Below are 12,468 nucleotides of genomic sequence, written 5' to 3' on the forward strand. Positions count from 1 at the left end.
CTAAAGGGAAACTGATCTCTATCTATAAACATCCTCTGTTTCCAGCCACTGCGTGAGAGAGAATGGGTGTTCTCTGCTCAGTGGACCCCTGAGGACTTCGCCTCTGGATCTCCCCCTGATGAGTTTTTATCTCACCCATAGAACTGGATCATCCTTTATGATCCCTCATAGCACCTAATCTTCTTCTTAAAAGCAGTAAACACAAAAGTTCATGAGATTATTTGTGGTTTAATATCAGTTCCTGCCCCCAGACCCTAAGTTCCAGGAGGGCAAAGACGATGATCAATTTTTTCGCTTTGGGGTTTTTAGTGCCTAGCATGATGCTGGAGATTTAGAAGGCGTCCAGGAATGCACTAAACAGATGACAGACTGAGTTCCAAGTACATGAATGCATCATAAGGAGGCAGATTCACATACTCCATACTGTATAGTCTGGTTGAAATGATTAAAAATAAAGCCAAATCTCACAGAATTTTTCTCAAGCAAAAATCAGCCAGTGCCCATAGATCCTTATTTTCAGGGTTAAACCGGATTCTTAGATCCACCAGCTGGTGGCTGCTGAAGAGAAAGGGTGGACGGATGGCCCTGAGGAGATGATTTTAGCTCAGGCCTACTGTCATTCTTCTCCAAACATGTGAACCCTATCATGTCCACAACGCGGGTTTTCTTCCATCCACATGCATCCTCTCAAACTGACGAAACAAATCGGGGGAGACCCTGTCTGGAAGAGAACGTTTGGACAATCTCAAGTCATTAATTACCCTCCCCAGCAGAGTGCCCTGAGAGTCTACCCAGAGATGCTATATACACAAAATGGGCAGTAGGGGGCAGCAGAGACTCGATGTCTGGACTGTCCTGAGTCAAAGTTTTTTTTTTTTTAAATTTAAACTGCTTCACCCATGAATTACTATAAGTCACTGATTCCCCACTCCATTTCACATTTCATAAATATGCTGTGATTCTCTCAGTTTTAAAAAGGCAAAGGGAATGTTAGGTGTTGAAGGGCTCTCTTTACCTTTGCTCTTATGATAGAAGTAGGCCAGGCCACCAATTTCCATCACTATCTATGGAATATCCACAAAGTTTGGGAAGCCTTGCTAATCACATGAATTAGCAAGGCTGCAGCTAAGAATTCATGACAGGAATCCCTAGGACATTAAGAATGTAAACTGTGACCACAGTGCCTTGGCACAAAACACTCTGTCACACAACCATTAAGTCGGCCCAATGTCTGCCTATGGCTTGTGCATCACTCTTATCATGAGGTGACTGTCTTTTGACCGTTATCTTGAAAACAAATATTCTCTGTGGGACCCCCCTCATTTCATTCTCATCAGGAGAAGACAGGTTCCCTGGGACGTGTGTGATGTGTTTGTGACAGAATGGTGATGGCAGGCTACGGTGGAGAAACAGTCCATTTTATCCATTAGGTTCGTTTAAGGATGACAATTCCAAGTCATCAACAGAGAGGAGCCACGCATGTACGCACAAGCAACTCCCTGTTGTCAAGTTTTATTGGTCAGGAGCTCTCCCTTGTTGTAACAGCATTCTGGGCTTGTCCATTTGAACAGAACAGTATTGGGTGTATGCGTGGTGAATATGGGCCATATGTGCTCAGAGAAAAGGTCATTCCATTTATCCCAAAATGTGTGTATCTTCCGTGGTAATAAACCCTGCCAAATACTTAAATATTTAAAAAAGCATTTTCATGAATGACAACTAAGCCCTGACCACAGAGGACACCTGGGTAAAAATGATGAAAACTCCCAGAAACACAAATGCTTCCCCCCACCAATGATCCTTGAAATTAGATTGTATTCATGTGCGTGTGACGCCTTCCACAGAGCGGATGGAAGCCAAGGAAATGCTCAGATTTATCCCCGGAAGATCAAGATCAGAGGAGCGTCAGCGGGGTGTTTTCTATTCCTGACACAAACTGATCAAATAGGTATTTCATCTTCCCAAGTGGTTTTTTTCTCTCCTTGTCTCTGACTCCATCTTCCTCTCACAAAAAGTCAGGTTTATTGTATTTTGGAAAAAGGATATACAGTAGAGCCAACGCTCACACACAGGCTTTGAAACATATCCATATGTAGAGGAAAGCCAACATGATGATATCCTTCTAATTCCTCTCTGTGAGACGGGTGGCCTTAGCACTAAAGGTTATTCGTTCTCCCCACGAGAAGGACCGATGCATCACCACCTCCGAATCACACAGTAGACCACCTTGTGAATTACACCTTCCGGATGACACAGTAGATCAAGAAAATGGTCCCCAAAGGTGGCCAGAGAGACTGTATCACATACCATTTCTTTCACCTTCACGTCTGACTTTAATTTAATGCTACAGGGTAAGGACCATAGCAGGAAGCTTTACTAGTGTTCATCCTTCCTCTAAAGAGGATAACGCTCATATAAAGTAACATCAGGCTTTTCAAATGCCAAGCAGAGAAAGAGCCAGACAGTGACTCTCTAGTCAAAGGGTGAGCTGACTTTCCCCTTCAAGTGCTTCCCTGCATCGCTGCATTACCTCTGCTACCATATCCAGACCCCACAGCGATGCTCCGTTTTTTGTATTTCCAGGCTAACTAGGAGATCAAAATCCTTTTCCTTGTTTTCTACTAGCTCAGTTGGAATGAAGTAATATTGAAAATTTTTGAAAAATTGCAATAAGAGCAGCACCTGGGTGGTTAAGTGTCTCACTCTTGATTTCAGTTCAGGTCATGATCTCAGGGTCCTGAGATGGAGTCCAATGTCAGGCTCAGCACTGGCATGGAGCCTGCTTAAGATTCTTCCCTCTGCCCCCTCCCCCAACTGTCTCTAAAAAAAAGTTATAATAAGAATTTCACTAAAGATTAGTGAGGCAACGGAATGAACCCAAAAGAAGATACAAAGACTTACACAAATAGGTACGTCTACCCAGTAGAAGTTAATGGCTCTAAGAATAATTTTAAATATAGGTACAATGCAACATATATGCAAATCTAAATTTCCTTTTTACAGAGCTCCTGCTGTATGTCAGGCATTAGTCTGGGTATCTTACTACATTTACTCCATTCCCCATAACAACACATCCCAAAGTGGTTGCTGAGAACGAACGGATAATTGGAAGGCAACATGCTCTCCCAAAGGTGACCCAGAAGGCCTCCTAGGAGAGGGGTTCTCAGACTTCAGTGCTCTAGGAATATCACGGGTCCAAAATGCAGATTTCCAGGCTCTCACTCAGAAGTGTGACTTAGAAGAACTAGGTTCATAAAGCCTCAGGATTTGTGTTTCTAGCAATTACCACAAAGGCTGTTGGTACCCATGGTCCGTTAATTACACCTTGAGAAACAACAGTCCAGAATCCTGAGTGTACTGTCCCACCAGATCGTGGGACTTAAGGGGCACACTTTAGACTTACCAGAGACCCACCATGCTGTCCCCTCTTGGATTGTACAGAGGCAATTTGCAGACACTCTGTCAGAGTGGAACAATGTTACTGTTCAAGGCATTATTTGGGAGACTCGAAACCATACATTTTAGGGCTTTTCATCTGTTCAATTAGACAATGCCAATACTTTGCTTAGAACAAAAGGAAACTCGGGTGCCTGGGTGGCTCAGATGGTTGAGTAACTGCCCTCAGCTCAGGTTGTTATCCTGGGGTCTTGGGATCAAGTCCCACATAGGGCTCCTTGCTCCTTGGGGAGGCTGCTTCTCCCTCTGCCTCTCTCTCTCTCTCTCATGAATAAATCTTTTTTTTTTTTTTTTAAAAAAGAACAAAAGGAAATAGGTGTGAAATGAAAACTAAAAAAATGAAATTGGCCTTTCTGCAGAAGCCATTAACCTCCACCTGCCAACGTGTGAAAGGGCACCACTAACAGACAGCAAACGAACTGACTATAGGATATTTCGGAAAATCAGAACTTGGTAATTTTTTCCCACAGTACAAATGAAACCCACAATGTCAATAAGCTCGCTATGAGGAAACAGCAAGTCATAATATTTCATAGTGATGTCTACACTCAGTAGAGGCAGCAAGGACAGAACACGTGAATTGTGCTACATAAAAAAATCAGAGAGAATGCTTCACATCGGACTCTGGATCATCATCTGGGCCAGGGCAGCCCGATGCCAGTTCACAGATAAATAAACTCAGTGTCTGAGAGGTGAGCTGACCTACTGTTGGAAAAGGATGAACAAAATCTCTCCCCCTTCTGCATGAGAATTTAGCCTTTGGTTAACCTTGTAACTCTGTTCCCCTGGAAACTTGATAAAGATAGAATGTCAGCTATGTTACCAAGCAACACTGCTCATGGTAAAAATGACCCTTGAGAGTTAAACCACATCTGGACTGGGAAGAGCCATAAATGAAGTATAAATACCTCTTGGGGAGCACTTTCGTTTTGGGTTTCTCCAAGTGCTAACTACTGATCAGACCTATTCTTTGCAGGAATCTAGAAGTTATGCATATGGTGCTTTTACAAGACATACTGGCTCCCATGGGGCATGTGATTTTAAACTACCCTGACTCTGGCACCTGCTGTGTGTGAGTCTTGTACCCTGACACCTGAATGGTCCCTTAAGTAGGAGGGGGCAGCCGCAGCACCTGGATGGCCACATGGGGCGCTGTCAACAGGACCATTCCTGTGGAAGAGACACACTTTCATTGCCTTGCCAGCCACCTGTGATTCCCGTCTATACCCTGAGCAAGACAGTGGCAAATGTGGCTTACACTGGTCCTCTGAGGGGGACCCTGAGTAGATGTCCCGGTGAGCACTGCACTTACTTGTGGCAAGGAGCAAGGCCAGAACTCAAACACAACTGTCTGCTTCGATATGAACACTTTCTCTTTAATTGTCAGGGCCTCAACGTTTCCTCCCCAGATAACTGTATTCTGATCCGAGACCAGTGTATCTTTGCAAACACTCGCTAGGCTATTTTTTTTTTTCTTCTAGTACCACGTGTGAGGTCCCTAAGTTTGGTAGCTTTTAATTCATTCTGTCTGACTGGCCTCAATGGCTGATCTAACAGTTCCCTGAATTCCATTTCCAGACGATCCCCCAGAGACTTCTATTTAAATCCAGCGATACCTCCTCGGTTCAAATCTTTATGCTGCCTTTTTAAGCTCGCAGACAATTGTGGCTTCTGCTTGGAGGCTCAAGCCAACCTCTCAGCCAATTCCCAAACAGAGATGATTACCACCTACTGAGCACAGACAGGCACCTGAGCTGTCCTTGACCAGGGATAACAGCTCTGGAGAGGCAAGGGTCTCTGGACAGCCAAGGGAGGCCCTACCCCACTGCTGAAATGATCTTGTAGAAATTTCCCCTCTCTAGGCCCTCCATAGGACACGAGTTTATTAACATAGTGACCCTAGCAGATGTTCTGTCAGAGTAACACCTGGACCCAAACAGTAGGATGAGTCGACCCTTCCCAGCTTTCCCCTCTCTTTCTCTCCATGAAGATCTGGAGTTGGACATCACTGCAAATGCTATCATTCCTTTCAAGTCCTCCTGGAGCTTCCTGGCTAAGTCCATCTTTTTCCTCATGAGTTTGAGCATATCTCTTCTAGGACTTGTGAGCATCACCCGCCCCCCTGAGGCTGACAGCCCAGGAAAACAGAGTCTGTGCCACAGTCCCCTCAATCATGATGACAAGCCCGATGCTGGAAAGAAGGAACAACAAAATGAACAAATGAGAGAAACACCCGGAAACGGGGGCACCCAACTGTATTCTTCTTTGTGTGTCTCCAACCACTGAATTAATCGCATCTCATCTGTAATTTGAGGTCAGAATCCTGGTTAATGATGGGGGATGGGCAACTTCTTCATGCTTACCTCTCCCAATCATTAACTCAGATAAATAACTCGCTTCACCAGCCATGAAGTGACAAGTTCACAGTGATTCTAAATCAATGGTTCTGATGTTACTCAGACAGGACATAGTGCTGAAGGCTGTAGAACTTGGTCTCCACCCATGTCTGGCTCCTCTTTTCAACCCATGACAGGCGGGTGTGAACCAGAGGACTGAAATGACAAGGGACGAAGACCAGGGGAGGGAACCTCTGAGAATGCCCTGGTAGGGCTCCCACTAGGCAAGACCAAAGGGCAGGGGGAACACAAGCACTCATACCTCACTGTGGCTTGGTGACGGACGACCTCAGACTCACACTGCAGAAGGAGAAACTGAGGCCTGGAGAAATTCAGCATCCTGAATGAGGACACACTAGTTGGCAGAGAGCTTTTGCTCTCCAACCAAGGGCTTTCTGTGCTCTGCCAAGGTCACTGGTTGCAACTCATGCCAAAGCATCAGTAAAAAGGGCCGGTTTTGTGTGTGTGTGTGTGTGTTTTGACGACTAAGACTTTAATGTTTTATTTTTTTAAAAAGACATTGTCAAAATGTCAAAAATGTGATTTTTCACCTACACATAAGCAAACCATAAAATACTGGGCAATGAAATCAGTGATGAAAGAGCCGAAGATTCGTACAAGCAAGGATTATTCCCAATTCATCGTAAGCCTCACAGCTTTGTCAGCAGCAGAACCAGGAGGAGTAGCAATGTAGGCCACACCGCTAAAGGGCCAGCTTTTAAGCAAACTATCGTGTGTTCTTTCAGCTTCTTAAAGTAATTTGCCTCATTTCAAAAACAGTATTTTTTGCGCAAGAGAGTGAAAACAGAAGTGGTGTCAAGTGTGTAGGGAAACTAGCCTCTTGCCCTGTGGTTGATGGGAACAGACATAAGTATAACCTTCTGGAAGCAAAATTTGGCAACGTTAAAACAGCTATAACACAAGCATACCCTTTATGCAGCAATGCCACTGAAATAGTGTACATGTACAAAAAAGAGGATGCTCACGTCAGTACTACTTATAACATCAAAAAATCAGAAGCAACCGAGATCAATGCTGTTAAAAATATTAAGGTAAATTCATGTTAACGGAGTACTCTGCAACTATTATAAAGAGAGAAAAACCTATAAAAAGGCTGGATACAATTTGTTTATTTTAGTTAGGAGATTTAAGTCCTACACAATGTGTGCGAATGTATGTGTGCATGTGTATGGAAGAGCTCCCATAAGAACTAAATTATTCCTTATAAAGCCCTTACAATAGTACTCAGCAAACACTAAACATTAGGAAAGATTTATCAAAATGTGATGGTATACGCATAAAGAATGTACAGAAGAATATAAGCTACGGGATAAACAGTGGTTCATTCTGAGAGGTAGGGATTACAGAGAGTTTTTTCTTTCAGTACATTTGTGTCGCTTGACAATTTTTGACAGGATGATTTGTACCATGAAAATATTAATAATGACATGTTTTCTCCAAGATGAAGAAAACCTTGTCATTCAAGAGAGAACATCTTTTATCCTCCCATTTGCCTAGAATTTAGTTTAGGAATCCTAAACGTTTCAAATTCATATGATGGACCACTTTAGAAATGTAGGAGATTTCTGGCAGCGTTAACCCACTCAGAAGATGTAAGTGAAGGGATAGAAGGAGAAGATTTTGTCACGAATGTTGAACACGACAGATATTTCCTCTCCCTGAAAATCTGGGAGTCTTCTCTGGAGTCTGAGGGCTACCGGGAGCCAACAGAGGAAGTGAGGAGCGTTCATGCTTCCAAGCCATCCCTTGATAGGTGTTTTGAGGGGATCCTGCTCGTCACATCCCGCATGCCAGCTGAGGCTGGGCCTTGACCCCTGCCTGAAGGAGTGAGAGGATGAAGCCAAAGAGAGACCTAACCACAACTGTGATGACTATGGGACGACTAGCAGGTTTTCTTAAAGGCTACGGGTCTATAGACTTTCCTCCAAACCTCACAGGCAAAATCTGAGATGTGAATCTTTGGGACAATGAATAGGTTATGTGGCCATACAGGGACATTCCTGGGTTTGATAGAACAACCATGTCCTTGGTCACCTCATAGAATGAGCTAATAAACTGAGTATGTCCCTAGGCTTTTTCTCATTGTGAACTGTTTTATATATCTATTACTTTTCTTCTATTTCACACCTCAGTTGACTGTTCAGTGTAATCAGAACTAAATTTTAAAATTTGGTCATGGCAGGAGGGTATCTGCCTCTTTGGGTGTGATTTTAAGGGGATTCTCTTAGTATTTCCTCACAAAAAATTAAGTGTTCCCAGGCTCTGGAAAATTCGCCTGTTATAATGGGTGAATTTTTACTTCCCTTTATCCTTTTGAAAAAATCAGGACTCAGTGTTGAAATATTTTTCTCCTTTATTGACCGAATACTGAATTTCTCACTCTCCTTACTGTGATTAGACCAGTTCCTAGAAGGAGAATTCTGGCCCCATGGATGACATATACAACTGTGTGAATTGGTTTACCTGAGAGTGAGGTACCAGCACATGATGCTATCAGGGCCTGCCTGCCTCACAAGAAAGCTTCTAGAAGGACAGGTCATGAGATCATATCATGGACTTTAACTCACCAGAAAGCAGTCCACACCTCCCACCGCAGCACCAGCCACACTGAGTTCCAATCTATCTGCTTACTAGTGAGCCTCTCTGCAAGACTTCTCAGGATGAAGGATGCTATCTCAGGCTACCTTATGCACCCAAGAACCTGTGTTGCCTCTCACATGGCCGAGTGGTGGAGCTACTTCTCTCTGCATATACTGTATGTGGCTTGGATCCGGCTACCTCATAAGCTGCCATAGAGATCAGATTCAGTGGAGGACATAGGGTCGGTGAGCAAGGAGGAGGAAGTACAAAAACCTCTGAAGGTAAAGTCGCACTGTCCCTTTACCTCAGGATGGTGAGAAAGCGCCGATATAAAATATACCCAGGTCTGCCTCACATAGGCTTTACCTAAACTCTCCAGGATGGGAAAGGGGAAACAAAAGCACCCTTTGGTGCACCTGGAACCCCAATCAGTTATTTTTAATCATTCCAAAAGCAAATCCTCAGTGGATTTTGTGAGAGTCATAGCTCACAAAATATTTTCACACTACCTCACTCGATCCTTGTCATAGACCTCCCAGGGGACAGAACAGAGCCAGAGTTCAAATCCAGGCGTCAAATCTCAATACGAATTCCAGGGCTCAATTACAGGGAGGGCAAGTGACCCAATCTCAGTTAGCCTCCTTTACCTGTAGAACTAGGTTAATAATAGTTACCACACAGGATATTTGTGAAGATCAAGTAACACGGTGACGATCAAAGCCCCTGGCAAATACTACCTGCTCAGTAAATAAGTCTGACTTCTCTTTCTTCCTATCCCACAGTCCGTCCCTGGGGCAATGCCACCATTAGAATTTGCAGCCACCATCCTTTGACAGGCCTGTGGCTCTCTGGCTGCTCTGGGCATACATGGCAGTCCATGCCCATGACAGGAGGAGACTGGTGGCCGTCCCAGCACAGCTGGCCCGCACCTGGTGGGCTGCCTGAGTGGCCCTGCCTCTGTGGGAGGCTCTGGGACAACATTCCAGCTGTCAACCCTTCATCCTCCCCTACCTGTTCTAACCATGAGGAACTTCTCTTTCTTTTCTCAGTCTTTTGGATATTGGTCTCACATCCATCCTTCAGATGTTTTTAAAGACATTCTCTCCAGGTGACCACAGCACAAGGACGGAGTGGCCCGGCAGAGGGCTCTGGGCAGGGTGCCTCCCACATCCTCTTAGCTCCCCTCTCTTACTCCACCCGCCCATCTCCAGAGTTCAATGGGCAAGGCTTTGAGCATTTCTTTTCTGCTTGCAGGAAAAGCATAGTATTATTAATAATGGTTCTGGAACCAAGGTGCGTGGGTTCAGATCTAACTCCACCTCTCACCGTCTCTGGTGTGGCTCAGCAAGTATTCAACCTCCCTTTGCCCAAGTCTCATCCCTTATAAGATGGGGATAACAACATAGTTTGTTGGGGGAGTCAATGAGGCCCATAGTAGATAATCTGTAAAATGTATCTCTTATTTATTTATATAAAAAACACCTTTCTATATAGATTGTGTGTGTGTGTGTGTGTGTGTGTGTGTGTGTGTGTAAATGTATTGTGAAATCAGTTCCAGAAGAATATATAGAGGACGGTTTATATTAGCATCCTTCAGGGAGCATGCAAAGGAGAACTTTTGATATGTACTTGTACCATTTTATAAGCATATGTTATTTTTGCAATTTAAACACACTTTTAAAAAGGAACACACTTCTGAAAAGAACACATATTTGAAAAGAACACACTTTTGAAAAGAACACACTTAGGTATGGTTGTAGAAGAGAAAGGGAGGGGAGGCGAAGAGGGGGAACGGAGAAGAAGAAAAATGAGCTTCTTCAGGCAGAAGCCAAGGCTGGATCACAAAGCATCTTGACTGGCTAAGACATCCTACTTCTAGTTGCAGAGTTTCCAGAGCCCTGTAGGTAAAACCTTCTGCCATATATATATCAGCCATACACAAATGTCCTTCATATTTTCTCAAATATTCTAGCTGGGGGTAGGGCAGAAACCCAGCTCCACTGAACCAAGTCAACCTGGGCTGGAGAGGTAGGTCAGGGAGGCTCTGACCTCGTTCACAGTGGGAAGGCTGACCAGACTCTTGGAGCACTTTAAGGAGTGAGAGGCAGCCCCCTTGGGTCTCGGGAGAGTAACGGGGCACGTCTAGGACAAATCCTATCAGACAGACAATGCTTACAAGAGATCTGAATGTGTTCTGTGAAGAAGTTTATACCCCTTTGCCTGGGAGGAATGAAGGAGGGCTCTGCCTCTTACCATAGAATCTTCTATGCTGATTCCTTTCCCCAGTGTCCCACAGGACACAGACTGGAGCAAGCAAAGGTTTGTTTCACTACCTTCTGGGCAACAGCCCCCACAACGCTACTCACCTTTCCCCCCATCCTAAAATCTCAGGGCTATGTATAGCAAAAAGTCTTATCTTCTTTTGATAAAAGTTACATCACCAGAACACAAGAATAATGTTGCATATTCTTTTATGTAGTCAAGGTATTCATTTGGCAAACCCACATGTCTTTTCGAAGGGTGAAATGCCCCTTCTATTTAACTTCCTTCATAATCACTTTTGATGGGTAAAAATCTAATCAGTTTACACAATGCATCCTCTAAGAAGCTTGCATTTCTAGAAAACGATCTACCATATACAACATGTTCTATGAAAGTTTATTTTCAAATTGTAGATGCTGTATCACTTCTCTCCATGGTCAGATATCTTCTGGGCCCTCACTGAAACAAACACATGTATTTCTGCTAGCAACTAAAAACGTATTTCCCTCACCTTCTTAATGCCTCTGCTAACAAAGTTCCTGCCAGCCAGATGTCCTGTAGTCTGTCTTATTTACAACCCGTTCCCAACCCTGACCAAACTCACCAAAAGGAACTGGATCTGCTGTAAAGGAAGATGTCAAAAAGGATCCTCAAGAAGTTGACTTACCTTTCTCATGGCTGTTTGGTGGTGGTGGTGGAAGCGGGGAGGTGACAGGCTTGGACTTGTCATAGTTGTTAAAGCTCTGGCTGCGTCGGTTGTTAGCAGTGGCTGACCCTCCTCGTGTTTTGGCTTCGCTGCCTGCAGCGGATACCCTTGCAGTGGGACCTGGAAGTCTAAAATCCAAGAGCAACAGAAGGAGGGATTCAGTCTCAGGGGAATGACAGTGTGTCAGAAGAAAGAACTGCAATCATGCAGGAGGTAAATGAACCATTCAAGACATTGGATCTGTGGAGGTTTGCCAATCAAAATATTTAGTGGAATTACTACAAACACCTAGGCTACTAATGACCGCAGCAAAGTCCACCAGCAAAACTTGAGTTTGCCTTTGAGCAAAGGCAAATTCTGAAGGAAAAGTAAATGAATATGTTTGCTGATTAAAAATACAAAGTTCATCTTCCTATTCTCTTGGATGAGTAATTTTACTTTTCCGTGGGGCCAAACCATGTCAACTCTAATTCTATGAAGTGTGGAACATACAGGTCAATTAAGACTCTAAAGTGTTTACCTTATTATGTGTGCATTAATACCTACCTTTGGTTTGTCATATGTTTGTCATAATCCAGGGTTGCAGGGTCAAGAACATGATGTAATTCATAATGGTCAGAAAAAGACTTGCTAGCACTCAGAACCCAATACAACTACAATGAGAAAACTTATGGCCTGGGTGGAAACATGTGTTAAGACATGTATTCTTCCTCAACACCTGACAACTTGTCTCCATAGGCATTATTTAGAGGCTGAAGGCCAGCTTCTCTGCACAGTAGATGGATAAAATAATATGTTCTTTCTGTAAAACCAGCAGGAATCCATTAACCTAAACACACACATACATGTTCTCTTTAAATGAAATACCTCTATTGGGGTAATTTGGGAAATAAAGCTAGCAGACATCTTTGTAATACATCTCAAGATATTATGGCCTCCTCCCCCAAGAGTTAAGGTTAAGTCTCCCCAGATCAGGAACTTGGGTTCAGAGACTACAAAGCAGGCTGTTTCTAATCATTAAAAGTTGAAAGATGAATAAATAATGAA

General features: G+C 43.8%; 1 protein-coding gene across 12 annotated transcripts in view; it reads right to left on the minus strand.

Moving 5' to 3' along the window:
* The window catches only part of NAV2 (neuron navigator 2), a 397,156-nt gene that overhangs the window by 200,273 nt on the left and 184,415 nt on the right, over positions 1 to 12,468 (minus strand). For all 12 annotated transcript variants that reach the window (XM_045066131.1, XM_004752128.3, XM_045066132.1 and 9 more), the window contains one exon: positions 11,383 to 11,549. In XM_045066131.1, the coding sequence (XP_044922066.1) occupies positions 11,383 to 11,549 (167 nt within the window). The remainder of the gene's footprint in view (positions 1 to 11,382; positions 11,550 to 12,468) is intronic.

This window comes from Mustela putorius, unplaced genomic scaffold (genome assembly GCF_011764305.1).
Source record: "Mustela putorius furo isolate JIRA1106 unplaced genomic scaffold, ASM1176430v1.1 tig00003859_pilon_pilon_pilon, whole genome shotgun sequence".
In the NCBI taxonomy this organism is placed as follows: Eukaryota; Metazoa; Chordata; class Mammalia; order Carnivora; family Mustelidae; genus Mustela; species Mustela putorius.